We start from the raw sequence: 12,500 nt of genomic DNA, 5'->3' as shown, positions 1-12,500 counted from the left end.
ATGTGTTCAGGCTCCAGCTGTATGATGTGTGATGTGTTCAGGCTCCAGCTGTATGATGTGTGATGTGTTCAGGCTCCAGCTGTATGATGTGTGATGTGTTCAGGCTCCAGCTGTATGATGTGTGATGTGTTCAGGCTCCAGCTGTATGATGTGTGATGTGTGATGTGTTCAGGCTCCAGCTGTATGATGTATGTTGTGTTCAGGCTCCAGCTGTATGATGTGTGATGTGTTCAGGCTCCAGCTGTATGATGTGTGATGTGTTCAGGCTCTAGCTGTATGAAGTGTGGTGTGTTCAGGCTCTAGCTGAAGTGATGTGTTCAGGCTCCAGCTGTATGAAGTGTGATGTGTTCAGGCTCCAGCTGTATGAAGTGTGATGTGTTCAGGCTCCAGCTGAAGTGATGTGTTCAGGCTCCAGCTGTATGAAGTGTGATGTGTTCAGGCTCCAGCTGTATGATGTGTGATGTGTTCAGGCTCTAGCTGTATGAAGTGTGGTGTGTTCAGGCTCTAGCTGAAGTGATGTGTTCAGGCTCCAGCTGTATGAAGTGTGATGTGTTCAGGCTCCAGCTGAAGTGATGTGTTCAGGCTCCAGCTGTATGAAGTGTGATGTGTTCAGGCTCCAGCTGAAGTGATGTGTTCAGGCTCCAGCTGTATGAAGTGTGATGTGTTCAGGCTCCAGCTGAAGTGATGTGTTCAGGCTCCAGCTGTATGATGTGTGATGTGTTCAGGCTCCAGCTGTATGAAGTGTAATGTGTTCAGGCTCCAGCTGTATGATGTGTTCAGGCTCCAGCTGTATGAAGTGTGATGTGTTCAGGCTCCAGCTGTATGATGTGTGATGTGTTCAGGCTCCAGCTGTATGAAGTGTGATGTGTTCAGGCTCCAGCTGTATGATGTGTGATGTGTTCAGGCTCCAGCTGAAGTGATGTGTTCAGGCTCCAGCTGTATGATGTGTGATGTGTTCAGGCTCCAGCTGTATGATGTGTGATGTGTTCAGGCTCCAGCTGAAGTGATGTGTTCAGGCTCTAGCTGTATGATGTGTGATGTGTTCAGGCTCCAGCTGTATGCTGTATGATGTGTGATGTGTTCAGGCTCCAGCTGTATGCTGTATGATGTGTGATGTGTTCAGGCTCCAGGGAGCAGGAGCCCAGCTGTGGGCGGCCCCTGGGGATCCGGGCGGGTCCAAACGGGACGCTGTTCGTCGCCGACGCCTACCTGGGGGTGTTCGAGGTCAACCCCTCCACAGGTCAGAGGTCACACTGAGAGCATCAGCTGACAGAGACACATGTTTACTCCTGCATCAGATATTTAGTGATCTCAGTTAGCAGCAAGTAAACCAGGCCTTGGTCACAGTGTTGATGGTGTATAAATGGAGCTCTGCTCCTCACTGCTGCTCTTCCTATGTTCTCAGGAGAGTCCACTCGCCTGGTGTCGGGCGGTCAGCTGGTGGCCGGCAGGAAGCTGTCCTTCATTAATGACCTCACAGTGACGCGAGATGGCAGGAAGCTGTTCTTCACCGACTCGAGCAGCAGGTGGCAGCGCAGAGACTACCTGCAGCTGCTGATGGAGGCCACGGCCGACGGGAGGTGGGTTTTACTGTTGTTCTATCTCTGTTTCACAATAAGAGCCTCTGTTGCTTTGCCACTTCCTGCCGGGGTTTCACAATAAGAGCCTCTGTTGCTTTGCCACTTCCTGCCGGTGTTTCACAATAAGAGCCTCTGTTGCTTTGCCACTTCCTGCCGGTGTTTCACAATAAGAGCCTCTGTTGCTTTGCCACTTCCTGCCGGTGTTTCACAATAAGAGCCTCTGTTGCTTTGCCACTTCCTGCCGGTGTTTCACAATAAGAGCCCGTTCTGTGTTCTCAGGGTTCTGGAGCTGGACCTGGAGACCCGGGAGCTGACGGTGGTGATGGAGAACCTCCGGTTCCCCAACGGGATCCAGCTGCTCCCTGACGAGGAGTCAGTGCTGGTGGCGGAGACCACCATGGCCCGGATCCGCAGGTAACTCAAATCACTGACCTTTATGGATTTTCCTTTAGAATGGCAGGAAATTCAAGTTTTGATTTAATTGTTGGTCCCCCCCAATGTTGACTCCATGGTTACGGCCTTGGGACCCTCTATGAAACGTCAAGCTACCCGACAGCACCCCCAAAAGAAAGTATCTGGCGCCGCCACTGGTTTATGGAAGCGACCTGTAAATGATTAGAGTTAATCCCTATCAAGATATGTTTGTAACACTGGACACATGAAAGTTTCCAGTGTTACACTCACTCCAAGCTGAACTCAAAGGTTGGCAGCCCTGTCTAACGTGCGCGCTCCTCTGTATTATAACGTGCACTCTGTATCCTCCCACAGAGTGCACGTGGCGGGTCTGAACAAAGGGGGGATGGACACGTTTGTGGAGAACCTCCCTGGGTTCCCTGATAACATCCGGCCCAGCTCCGGGGGGGGGTACTGGGTGGCCATGTCATCGGTGCGGCCGAACCCCGGGTTCTCCGTCATGGACTTCCTGTCCCAGAGGCCCTGGATCAAGAAGTTCATCTTCAAGGTCCGCTCTCATTCTCAACGCGTTTGTTCTCCATTTGTTTACCTTTTTTCATATTTTGAATCCAAAATATTTAGTTTTTATATATTTTTTTATTATTTAAATTGTGTTCCTATTTAGTTTCATTTTTCAAATATATATATTTTTTACATTTTGTTTAGTTTTAAGTTTTACACATTTAGTTTTTTAATTGTGTATGTTTAATTTTAGTCTGAATAGAATTAGTTTATTTATTTACTTAAACAACTTCACTCATGTTGTTGTTTACAGAGAAAGTAGTCCCAGCTGTTTCTCCCAGTGTTGTTGTTTACAGTGTGTTGTTGTTTACAGTATGTTGTCTCCCCTCAGCTCTTCAGCCCTGAGGTCCTGATGAAGTTCTCCCCCCCCTACAGCCTGGTGGCAGAGCTCCATGATGGAGGTGTGTGTTCTCGCAGCTTCCACGACCCTGGAGGCCTGGTGGCGGGATACATCAGTGAGGTGCACGAGCACCAGGGCTCTCTGTACCTCGGATCCTTCCGCTCAAACTACATCGCCAAGCTGGACCTCAGCAAGGTGGGTGGAGAACTCTCACTAGTCCCCAGCTTGAGTTCAATCTCAGGATCCATGTATTTCTGATCCTCTCATGAACGGAAGTATTCAAAACAAAAAAAGATTATTTGTTGGTATTTTTCTCAAAATCTAAAAGTTTTCTCAAATGTTTTACTTTTCCTCAAAGTTCTGACTTTTTCTTGAAATCTCAAAAATCGGACTCTGAATACTAAAAAAGTTAATAATCCCTCGTCCCCGGTTTGATCTTGAACCTCAGGATCCATGTATCTGTGATCCTCTCCAGAATGGAAGGAGTCATCACATACAGAGCATCAACTAGTTCCTGAACAGTGTCCTTCACATGCTGATATCCAAGAGAGGGAGTTCCTCAGTCACAAGATGGAGGAATAGAAAGACGTATTCAATGTTTACTTCAGATTAGCTCCACGTCAGAAATGAGCATGCTTGTCATATGTCTCTCTCCATAGAGGCTGAATCATCATGTTAATCACATAGCTATCATATGCCTCAAACAGTCCTGATGCTCTTCTAGGTAATCACACAGCCTGTCATGTTCACAGCTACAGTTGATACCTTTGTCATCATGTGACTCTCATCATGTCCCACACAGGTCTAGAGAGAGGAGCGTCCAGAGGGTCCTGGACGCGGGAGGCTCGATTCCCATTTCAGTTTGAGTGGCCGAGCGACCCGTTTCCAGTGAGAAGTCCATCCTGAAGCTCCAAAGGTTGAAGATATTTAATAAACAAAATCAAACACAATAACTTAGAACCAAAAGATCCACAGAAAAAATGTCAGCGCAAGATCACCCCCGACATGTAACAGGTGACATGAATACACAAACCTCACCATGTGAAGCCGGAAGAGCTCAACTAATACAAATACAAGTGACGTAAACAAATAATAATAATAAACTCAGGCTCAGTAGCATTTGGGCTCCTCACCACATCAGGCTCTCAGAGGGAGCCAGAGCCAAGGACCTGAGAATCACAACTACGTATTCCTACACCCGACCCTGAAGGCAGCATCTCTGGTCCAATGGGATCTCTCCATCTCTCTGGTCCAATGGGATCTCTCCATCCTCCAGACCAGGGGACAGGAAATGCTGACTCATTCCTGCAGCTGTGTGTTCGGCTTGTATCTGCTTTACTTCTTTATGTACTGAGTAGTTTGTCCTTAAAGTCAGGGAACAGAGTTCTAGTGTTAAAGGAACCTCTAAAGCCACTGCTACGGGTTCCACTGCTACGGGTTCCACTGCTACGGGTTCTACTGGTGGAACCTTCTTCTTGTTCTTTAATGCTAACGAGGCGTGTTCAGCTTCTGTCCAATCAGGTGTTTCTGAGGCTGTGATGTCACTGACCTGCTGAGAACAACATGCACTAAGATGCTAACTGGTGGCTAACAGGGAGTTAGCATTGTAGCTATCAGTAGCGAGCTATGCTAATCAGTATAGCCATATTTAATCATGCTTTACTTTGTAGTTTGTTTGAAACGTTAATGCTGCCTTCAGCGTCTGATCATTTGTTGTTGTTTATTAAATTGCATCCTCAGTTACTTATTTAATGACATCCTGCTGCCTGAATGACCTGCATGACCCCTGACCCCTGATGTTAGCATGTTAGCAGTCATGATATTTAGCATGTCGTATTTAGCTGCACATTTTCACTTTATGTGTTACTTCATGAAGAGGTGTGTGTGTGTGTGTGTGTGTGTGTGTGTGTGTGTGTGTGTGTGTGTGTGTGTGTGTGTGTGTGTGTGTGTGTGTGTGTGTGTGTGTGTGTGTGTGTGTGTGTGTGTGTGTGTGTGTGTGTGTGTGTGTGTGTGTGTGTGTGTGTGTGTGTGTGTGTGTGTGTGTGTGTGTGTGTGTGTGTGTGTGTGTGTGTGTGTGTGTGTGTGCTTCATCTGTTTGTTTGAACCTGTTCTGCAGCTTCTTTTAAATAAAAAACCTGAATGTAATCAGTTTGTTGTTGTTGTTGTTTATTATGTTGGTGTATAACAGATATGAGTTCTGACCCGGCTCAAAAGGCCACAACAGAGAGGAGTTGTTGTTGATTTTTGAATATTTCCTGGACATTTGTACTTCTACAAGTAGTTACATGGTTTATGTCTGTCTGTTTATTGTTGTTATTTCCTATCTCGTTGAGTTGTAGACTACAGACACAGTTCATAATAATTGTAATACTCCAGTTATAAACGACATGAATCAAAGATGTGTTGCTGTATTTTAGTGGTAAAAAAATATGCATTCATCATCATAATTATTCTATATAATATAATTTACAGTGCCTAAACCGGAGGAGAACGCTGGCATGTATTCTCCTACTTGAAAGACTACGGGGGGGGGGGGGGGAGAAGGAGCCGGTTCTGGGTGCACCCCCTCAACCAGCAAAGGAGACAACAAGGTGATTTTCATCTGGAGGCTGGACAGCCAACGACATCACCAATATTTTCGGATGAACGTTCCACTTCCTGCCTGCGCTGCGCCGCGTCACAAATAGGATTCATCCTATATTTTAGAAATTCCTTGCGGCGAGGAGCTTCTGGGACGCTTCGAGCCGCGGCGCAGCGCGTCTGGTGGAATAGCACCCATTGACTAGAGTGGCCGCGATCGCTAAAAACGCCGCAGACGCAGCGCAGCGCAGACGCTTCCGGTGGGATCAGGGGGTTAGTCAGGAGCCCCCCTCCTGTGCACCGCTGTGCCTCCTCTCTTATCAGTGACACTCATAAACCCTCACTCAACTCAACCACTTTGTTTTACTGTAAATATAGAAGATCATAAAATAGGAAGCCTTTTCATTGTGGGTTGTACAAGAATATTGTTAGAGCCAGTATTTTGATTTGATAAGAAAGGCCACCTAATTGTGACGTCTGTAGTCAACGCACTATAAAGGACTACAATTCCCACGGCGCCTGTGCTAAAGCCACAGTGATTGGCAACCTGTTGAGACGCCATCGAGGAACAGTTTTTAACCGTACTTATCTTACCGTACTCGTCCATACAAACCGTACAAGTACCCTTTAAGTTATAAGCATTATCACGAAAGAAAGAATACATAAGTTGTTTGTTATTTTATTTGAATTTTGCTTATTTCTTTTGAATATTGTAAAGGCCTATTTTCTTTGTTGCATGTGCAAAAGGTTGTTATTTTTAGTTTGAGTAAACACATCGCAACATCTTCTAAACCATCGGAGGCCAAGCAACACTTCAAACTGAGAGTAATTTAAGGAAAGAAACGAGTTAGAACTGTTTCAGGCGTCTAGTGGCTTGATGGAAAAACAAGGAAGGAAGCCACGACACATAATTGACTATTAGATTATAATTAACTTTCGTTTTAAGTATTCAACCTAATATGGAGATCTCAACAGTGTCCCAGTGATGTGTTAAATGTCCACAGATATTCACATTTAATCTAATAACAGAAAATATGAGAGAGACATTTCTGCTCTGTTGTGATTGGTCAACCGCTTCAAGATGTCCCGCCCCTTAGCAGCACTAGCCAATAGGAGCGCGAGTGCTCCATATTTACATGCACACACACACTATGGCGCATTGCCATTGCATGGCCTCGCTCGGCTTCGTACGGTGTAGTTAGGCCTTGTTAGGCCGGGCTCACTTTATGGACACAGAAGAACAGGACCTCTTTAATATATCAAACTCTCCTTCGCTGCAGGAGACCAAGAGAGCAGGGTAATAACGAAGAGACGAGCAGCTGTGATACGAGAGGAGGGGCTTTATTAGACTGACAGATGGGGGGGGGACAGGTGAGGGTGAGAATGAGGACAGGTCGGGGGGGGGGGACAGGAGAGGGTGAGAATGAGGACAGGTGAGGGTGAGGACAGGTGAGAGAGAGAGACAGGTGAGAGAGAGAGACAGGTGAGGATGAGGACAGGTGAGAGTGAGACAGGTGAGGATGAGGACAGGTGCGGACAGGTGAGGATGAGGACAGCTGAGAGTGAGACAGGTGAGGATGAGGACAGGTGAGAGAGAGAGACAGGTGAGGATGAGGACAAGTGAGAGAGAGACAGGTGAGGATGAGGACAGGTGAGAGAGAGACAGGTGAGGATGAGGACAGGTGAGAGAGAGAGACAGGTGAGGATGAGGACAGGTGAGAGAGAGAGACAGGTGAGGGTGAGGACAGGTGAGAGAGAGAGACAGGTGAGGACAGGTGAGGATGAGGACAGGTGAGAGAGAGACAGGTGAGGATGAGGACAGGTGCGGACAGATCAGGTTTGACAGTCCATCTCCAGAGTCTTGGTCTCATTCCTCCAGGGGACGACCCAGACCTCCGTGTGACACTCAAACGTCTGGAAGACACAACAGGAAGTAAATAAATAAAGCTGAGACGCTAAACGCTAACAGGTGTTTTCAAAGCAATGAGGACAGATCAGGCTTTTAAAGATGTGTTCTCTGGTTAGTTTGAAGAAGACATGTCGGTCCTCATACTCTCTGTCTGCTGGAGCCCTGAACCATGAGCCAATGAAGCAGGTCCATTCCACTGAGCGTGCTGTTCTAACACCCAACGTAGACTCCCCAAATACTCAGGTAAAGTACAAGTACCTCAGAGCTCAAGTTAAAGTACTTGAGTACATGTACTTAGTTACTCCCCCAGAACACACCGGGGTTCCTCTCCCTGCTGTAGAACCCTTGATCCGGTCCCACTCTGGGGGGTCTCACTCTGGGGCTCTCACTCTGGGGGCTCTCACTCTGGGGCTCTCACTCTGGGGGTCTCACTCCGGGGCTCTCACTCCGGGGCTCTCACTCCGGGGGTCTCACTCTGGGGGTCTCACTCTGGGGCTCTCACTCTGGGGGGTCCCACTCTGGGGCTCTCACTCTGGGGCTCTCACTCTGGGGCTCTCACTCTGGGGGGTCTCACTCTGGGGCTCTCACTCTGGGGGGTCCCACTCTGGGGCTCCCACTCTGGGGCTCTCACTCTGGGGCTCTCACTTGGGGGTCTCACTCTGAGGGTCTCACCTGCTTCAGGGACCCTTCAGGCTGCAGGTCACACCTGGACAGATCCTCGTTGTGGTTCCGTTTACGGCACAGCGTTCTGGAAATCTCCAAATCCACGACGTACCGAAGCCCCTTCACCACCTGAGAGACAGACGGGACCAGAACCTCAGACAGACAGGACCAGAACCTCAGACAGACAGGACCAGAACCTCAGAGACACTGGACCAGAACCTCAGAGACACTGGACAAGAACCTCAGAGACACTGGACCAGAACCTCAGAGACAGACAGGACCAGAACCTCAGAGACACTGGACCAGAACGTCAGAGAGAGACAGGACCAGAACCTCAGAGACACTGGACAAGAACCTCAGAGACACTGGACCAGAACCTCAGAGACAGACAGGACCAGAACCTCAGAGACACTGGACAAGAACCTCAGAGACACTGGACCAGAACCTCAGAGACAGACAGGACCAGAACCTCAGAGACACTGGACCAGAACCTCAGAGACACTGGACCAGAACCTCAGAGACAGACAGGACCAGAACCTCAGAGGCACAGGACCAGAACCTCAGAGACAGAAAGGACCAGAACCTCAGAGACACTGGACCAGAACCTCGGAGACACTGGACCAGAACCTCAGAGACAGACAGGACCAGAACCTCAGAGACACTGGACCAGAACCTCAGAGGCACAGGACCAGAACCTCAGAGACACTGGACCAGAACCTCCGAGACACTGGACCAGTGAATCAGAACCATAGACTCTGAAGACCACTTCAGAGACTAGGAGCCGGTTTAAAGACTAGGGGACAGGAAGTGTAGGTCATGTGACCTGGTTGCGTACCTGCCGCTGCGCTCGGAGGATGGCGGACGGTTTGAAGAGGAAGGCGTCGTTTGATTGGTCGTTGAAGCGGACGGCGGCGGCGAGGACGACGCCCCTCAGAGAGACGTCCGTCCTGATGACATCAGTCAGAGAGCCGGGCATCGAACCGGCACCCTCTGACAGGAAGAGGAAAGTAACATTTACTCAAGTACTGAAGCAGAGAGAGTAGAAGTACACACATCCTTTACTCAAGAAGTACACACATCCTGTACTCAAGTAGAAGTACACACATCCTTTACTCAAGTAGAAGTACACACATCCTTTACTCAAGTAGAAGTACAGATAATCGTGTTTAAAAATACTCTGGTGAAAGTAGAAGTACTGACTAAACTTCTTTACTCAAGTCAAAGTAAAGAGGCTTTGAAATGTACTTCAGTAAAAAGTACCCATAACTAGCAGCTGTTTTAAAGAGTACCTGACCTCCCTTTATATTAATAGAACAATAATGTCATTGTTAGCTAATGAATGTTTCCATGGTGACCAACGGCAACATGACAACGTTTCCATTGGTCCCTCTTCTTTAGAGAAGACCAGGAAATGATGGATACACGGATCGTGTTCAAATCAATAGGCACGCAATGACTCTAAATAATAATGATCACGCCACCAAACACACATTCAGACTAAAGGAACCAGCCTGTTTGGAAAATGAGAGAAGTAGAAAGTACAGGTATTTGAGTTCAACATGTGAGAAGTAGAAAGTACAGGTATTTGGGTTCAACATGTGAGAAGTAGAAAGTACAGGTATTTGGGTTCAACATGTAAGAAGTAGAAAGTACAGGTATTTGAGTTCAACATGTAAGAAGTAGAAAGTACAGGTATTTGGGTTCAACATGTAAGAAGTAGAAAGTACAGGTATTTGGGTTCAACATGTAAGAAGTAGAAAGTACAGGTATTTGGGTTCAACATGTAAGAAGTAGAAAGTACAGGTATTTGGGTTCAACATGTAAGAAGTAGAAAGTACAGGTATTTGAGTTCAACATGTAAGAAGTAGAAAGTACAGGTATTTGAGTTCAACATGTAAGAAGTAGAAAGTACAGGTATTTGTGTTCAACATGTAAGAAGTAGAAAGTACAGGTATTTGAGTTCAACATGTAAGAAGTAGAAAGTACAGGTATTTGGGTTCAACATGTAAGAAGTAGAAAGTACAGGTATTTGAGTTCAACATGTAAGAAGTAGAAAGTACAGGTATTTGTGTTCAACATGTAAGAAGTAGAAAGTACAGGTATTTGTGTTCAACATGTGAGAAGTAGAAAGTACAGGTATTTGAGTTCAACATGTAAGAAGTAGAAAGTACAGGTATTTGGGTTCAACATGTAAGAAGTAGAAAGTACAGGTATTTGAGTTCAACATGTAAGAAGTAGAAAGTACAGGTATTTGTGTTCAACATGTAAGAAGTAGAAAGTACAGGTATTTGAGTTCAACATGTAAGAAGTAGAAAGTACAGGTATTTGTGTTCAACATGTAAGAAGTAGAAAGTACAGGTATTTGAGTTCAACATGTAAGAAGTAGAAAGTACAGGTATTTGAGTTCAACATGTAAGAAGTAGAAAGTACAGGTATTTGTGTTCAACATGTAAGAAGTAGAAAGTACAGGTATTTGGGTTCAACATGTAAGAAGTAGAAAGTACAGGTATTTGAGTTCAACATGTAAGAAGTAGAAAGTACAGGTATTTGAGTTCAACATGTAAGAAGTAGAAAGTACAGGTATTTGAGTTCAACATGTAAGAAGTAGAAAGTACAGGTATTTGTGTTCAACATGTGAGAAGTAGAAAGTACAGGTATTTGAGTTCAACATGTAAGAAGTAGAAAGTACAGGTATTTGTGTTCAACATGTGAGAAGTAGAAAGTACAGGTATTTGTGTTCAACATGTAAGAAGTAGAAAGTACAGGTATTTGAGTTCAACATGTGAGAAGTAGAAAGTACAGGTATTTGTGTTCAACATGTAAGAAGTAGAAAGTACAGGTATTTGTGTTCAACATGTAAGAAGTAGAAAGTACAGGTATTTGTGTTCAACATGTAAGAAGTAGAAAGTACAGGTATTAGAGTTCAACATGTAAGAAGTAGAAAGTACAGGTATTTGTGTTCAACATGTAAGAAGTAGAAAGTACAGGTATTTGTGTTCAACATGTAAGAAGTAGAAAGTACAGGTATTTGTGTTCAACATGTAAGAAGTAGAAAGTACAGGTATTTGTGTTCAACATGTAAGAAGTAGAAAGTACAGGTATTTGTGTTCAACACGTAAGAAGTAGAAAGTACAGGTATTTGAGTTCAACATGTAAGAAGTAGAAAGTACAGGTATTTGAGTTCAACATGTAAGAAGTAGAAAGTACAGGTATTTGAGTTCAACATGTAAGAAGTAGAAAGTACAGGTATTTGTGTTCAACATGTAAGAAGTAGAAAGTACAGGTATTTGAGTTCAACATGTAAGAAGTAGAAAGTACAGGTATTTGTGTTCAACATGTGAGAAGTAGAAAGTACAGGTATTTGAGTTCAACATGTAAGAAGTAGAAAGTACAGGTATTTGAGTTCAACATGTAAGAAGTAGAAAGTACAGGTATTTGTGTTCAACATGTAAGAAGTAGAAAGTACAGGTATTTGAGTTCAACATGTAAGAAGTAGAAAGTACAGGTATTTGAGTTCAACATGTAAGAAGTAGAAAGTACAGGTATTTGTGTTCAACGTGTAAGAAGTAGAAAGTACAGGTATTTGTGTTAGAAATGTAAGAAGTCAAAGTAAAAAGTCGTCAGAAAAATAAGTAGTGGAGTAAAGCTCTGCTCTGGCTCTGGCTCTGGCTCTGGCTCTGGTTCTGGTTCTGGTTCTGGCTCTGGCTCTGGCTCTGGCTCTGGCTCTGGCTCTGGCTCTGGCTCTGGCTCTGGCTCTGGTTCTGGTTCTGGACCCTCACTCAGCTTCTCTTCAAACATTAAAACTTTATAAGGAAACAGGAAGTGTTTTTACCGAGAGCAGCTAGCAGCAAGGCGAGCAGCAGCGTCTTCAGTCCCATCATGCACTCTGTTTCCTGAGGTGTGTTCCTCCTCTGTTTGTGAGCACACACTTCCTCCCAGCATGCACTCTGTTCCCTCCTCTGTTTGTGAGCACACACTTCCTCCCAGCATGCACTGCAGCTCCAGCTGACGGTGATCAAGCTGCAGCTGATTGTGATGAAGTGTTAAGCTGACAGATATCACCATGTATGAGGGGGCGTGTAGGCCAAAACTCAAACTCACCTCACACACACACTACTGAAAACATCTGGCCTTGCACACACACTACTGAAATCCTCTCACATTCACTACTGAACATCTCACACACACACAACTGAAAATAAACCCCACACACACACACTACTGAAATCCTCTCACATTCACTACTGAACATCTCACACACACACAACTGAAATTAACCCCACGCACACACACTATTGAAATCCTCTCACATTCACTAGTGAACACCTCGCATACACTACTGAAAATTAAACCTCACACGTGCAACTATAAATGAACCTCACGCACATATTACTGACATACTTTCACATTCACTACTGAAAACCTCACACACACACACTCCTGAAAAGCATTT

General features: G+C 45.4%; 2 protein-coding genes across 3 annotated transcripts in view; one reads left to right on the top strand and one right to left on the bottom strand.

The window, feature by feature from the left end:
* The window catches only part of apmap (adipocyte plasma membrane associated protein), a 13,627-nt gene extending 8,587 nt beyond the window's left edge, over window positions 1-5,040 (top strand). Inside the window, exons 5-10 of the mRNA XM_079695750.1 lie at window positions 1,124-1,240; window positions 1,406-1,580; window positions 1,860-1,994; window positions 2,349-2,541; window positions 2,887-3,090; window positions 3,698-5,040. Of these exons, the coding sequence (XP_079551876.1) occupies window positions 1,124-1,240; window positions 1,406-1,580; window positions 1,860-1,994; window positions 2,349-2,541; window positions 2,887-3,090; window positions 3,698-3,703 (830 nt within the window). The 3' untranslated portion in view covers window positions 3,704-5,040. The remainder of the gene's footprint in view (window positions 1-1,123; window positions 1,241-1,405; window positions 1,581-1,859; window positions 1,995-2,348; window positions 2,542-2,886; window positions 3,091-3,697) is intronic.
* A 2,133-nt stretch (window positions 5,041-7,173) lies between these two features.
* On the bottom strand, window positions 7,174-12,050 carry cst7 (cystatin f). Of its 2 annotated transcripts, XR_013804668.1 has the most exons (5): window positions 11,880-12,050; window positions 8,883-9,037; window positions 8,057-8,176; window positions 7,248-7,389; window positions 7,174-7,202 (listed from the first exon to the last, which is right to left on the bottom strand). XR_013804668.1 is itself a non-coding variant. In XM_079695761.1 (4 exons), the coding sequence occupies exons 1-4, from the start codon at window positions 11,926-11,928 to the stop codon at window positions 7,309-7,311; spliced, it is 405 nt and encodes a 134-aa protein (XP_079551887.1). In that variant the 5' UTR covers window positions 11,929-12,049; the 3' UTR covers window positions 7,221-7,308. The 2 variants fall into 2 exon arrangements, 1 of the variants encoding a protein (XP_079551887.1); XM_079695761.1 differs by lacking the exon at window positions 7,174-7,202 and having other exon boundaries at window positions 7,221-7,389; window positions 11,880-12,049.
* Window positions 12,051-12,500: the final 450 nt, after the last annotated feature.

Source organism: Notothenia rossii (genome assembly GCF_949606895.1).
Source record: "Notothenia rossii genome assembly, contig: scaffold_86, whole genome shotgun sequence".
Lineage (NCBI taxonomy): Eukaryota > Metazoa > Chordata > Actinopteri > Perciformes > Nototheniidae > Notothenia > Notothenia rossii.
This window is presented reverse-complemented; position numbering and strand designations above follow the sequence as displayed.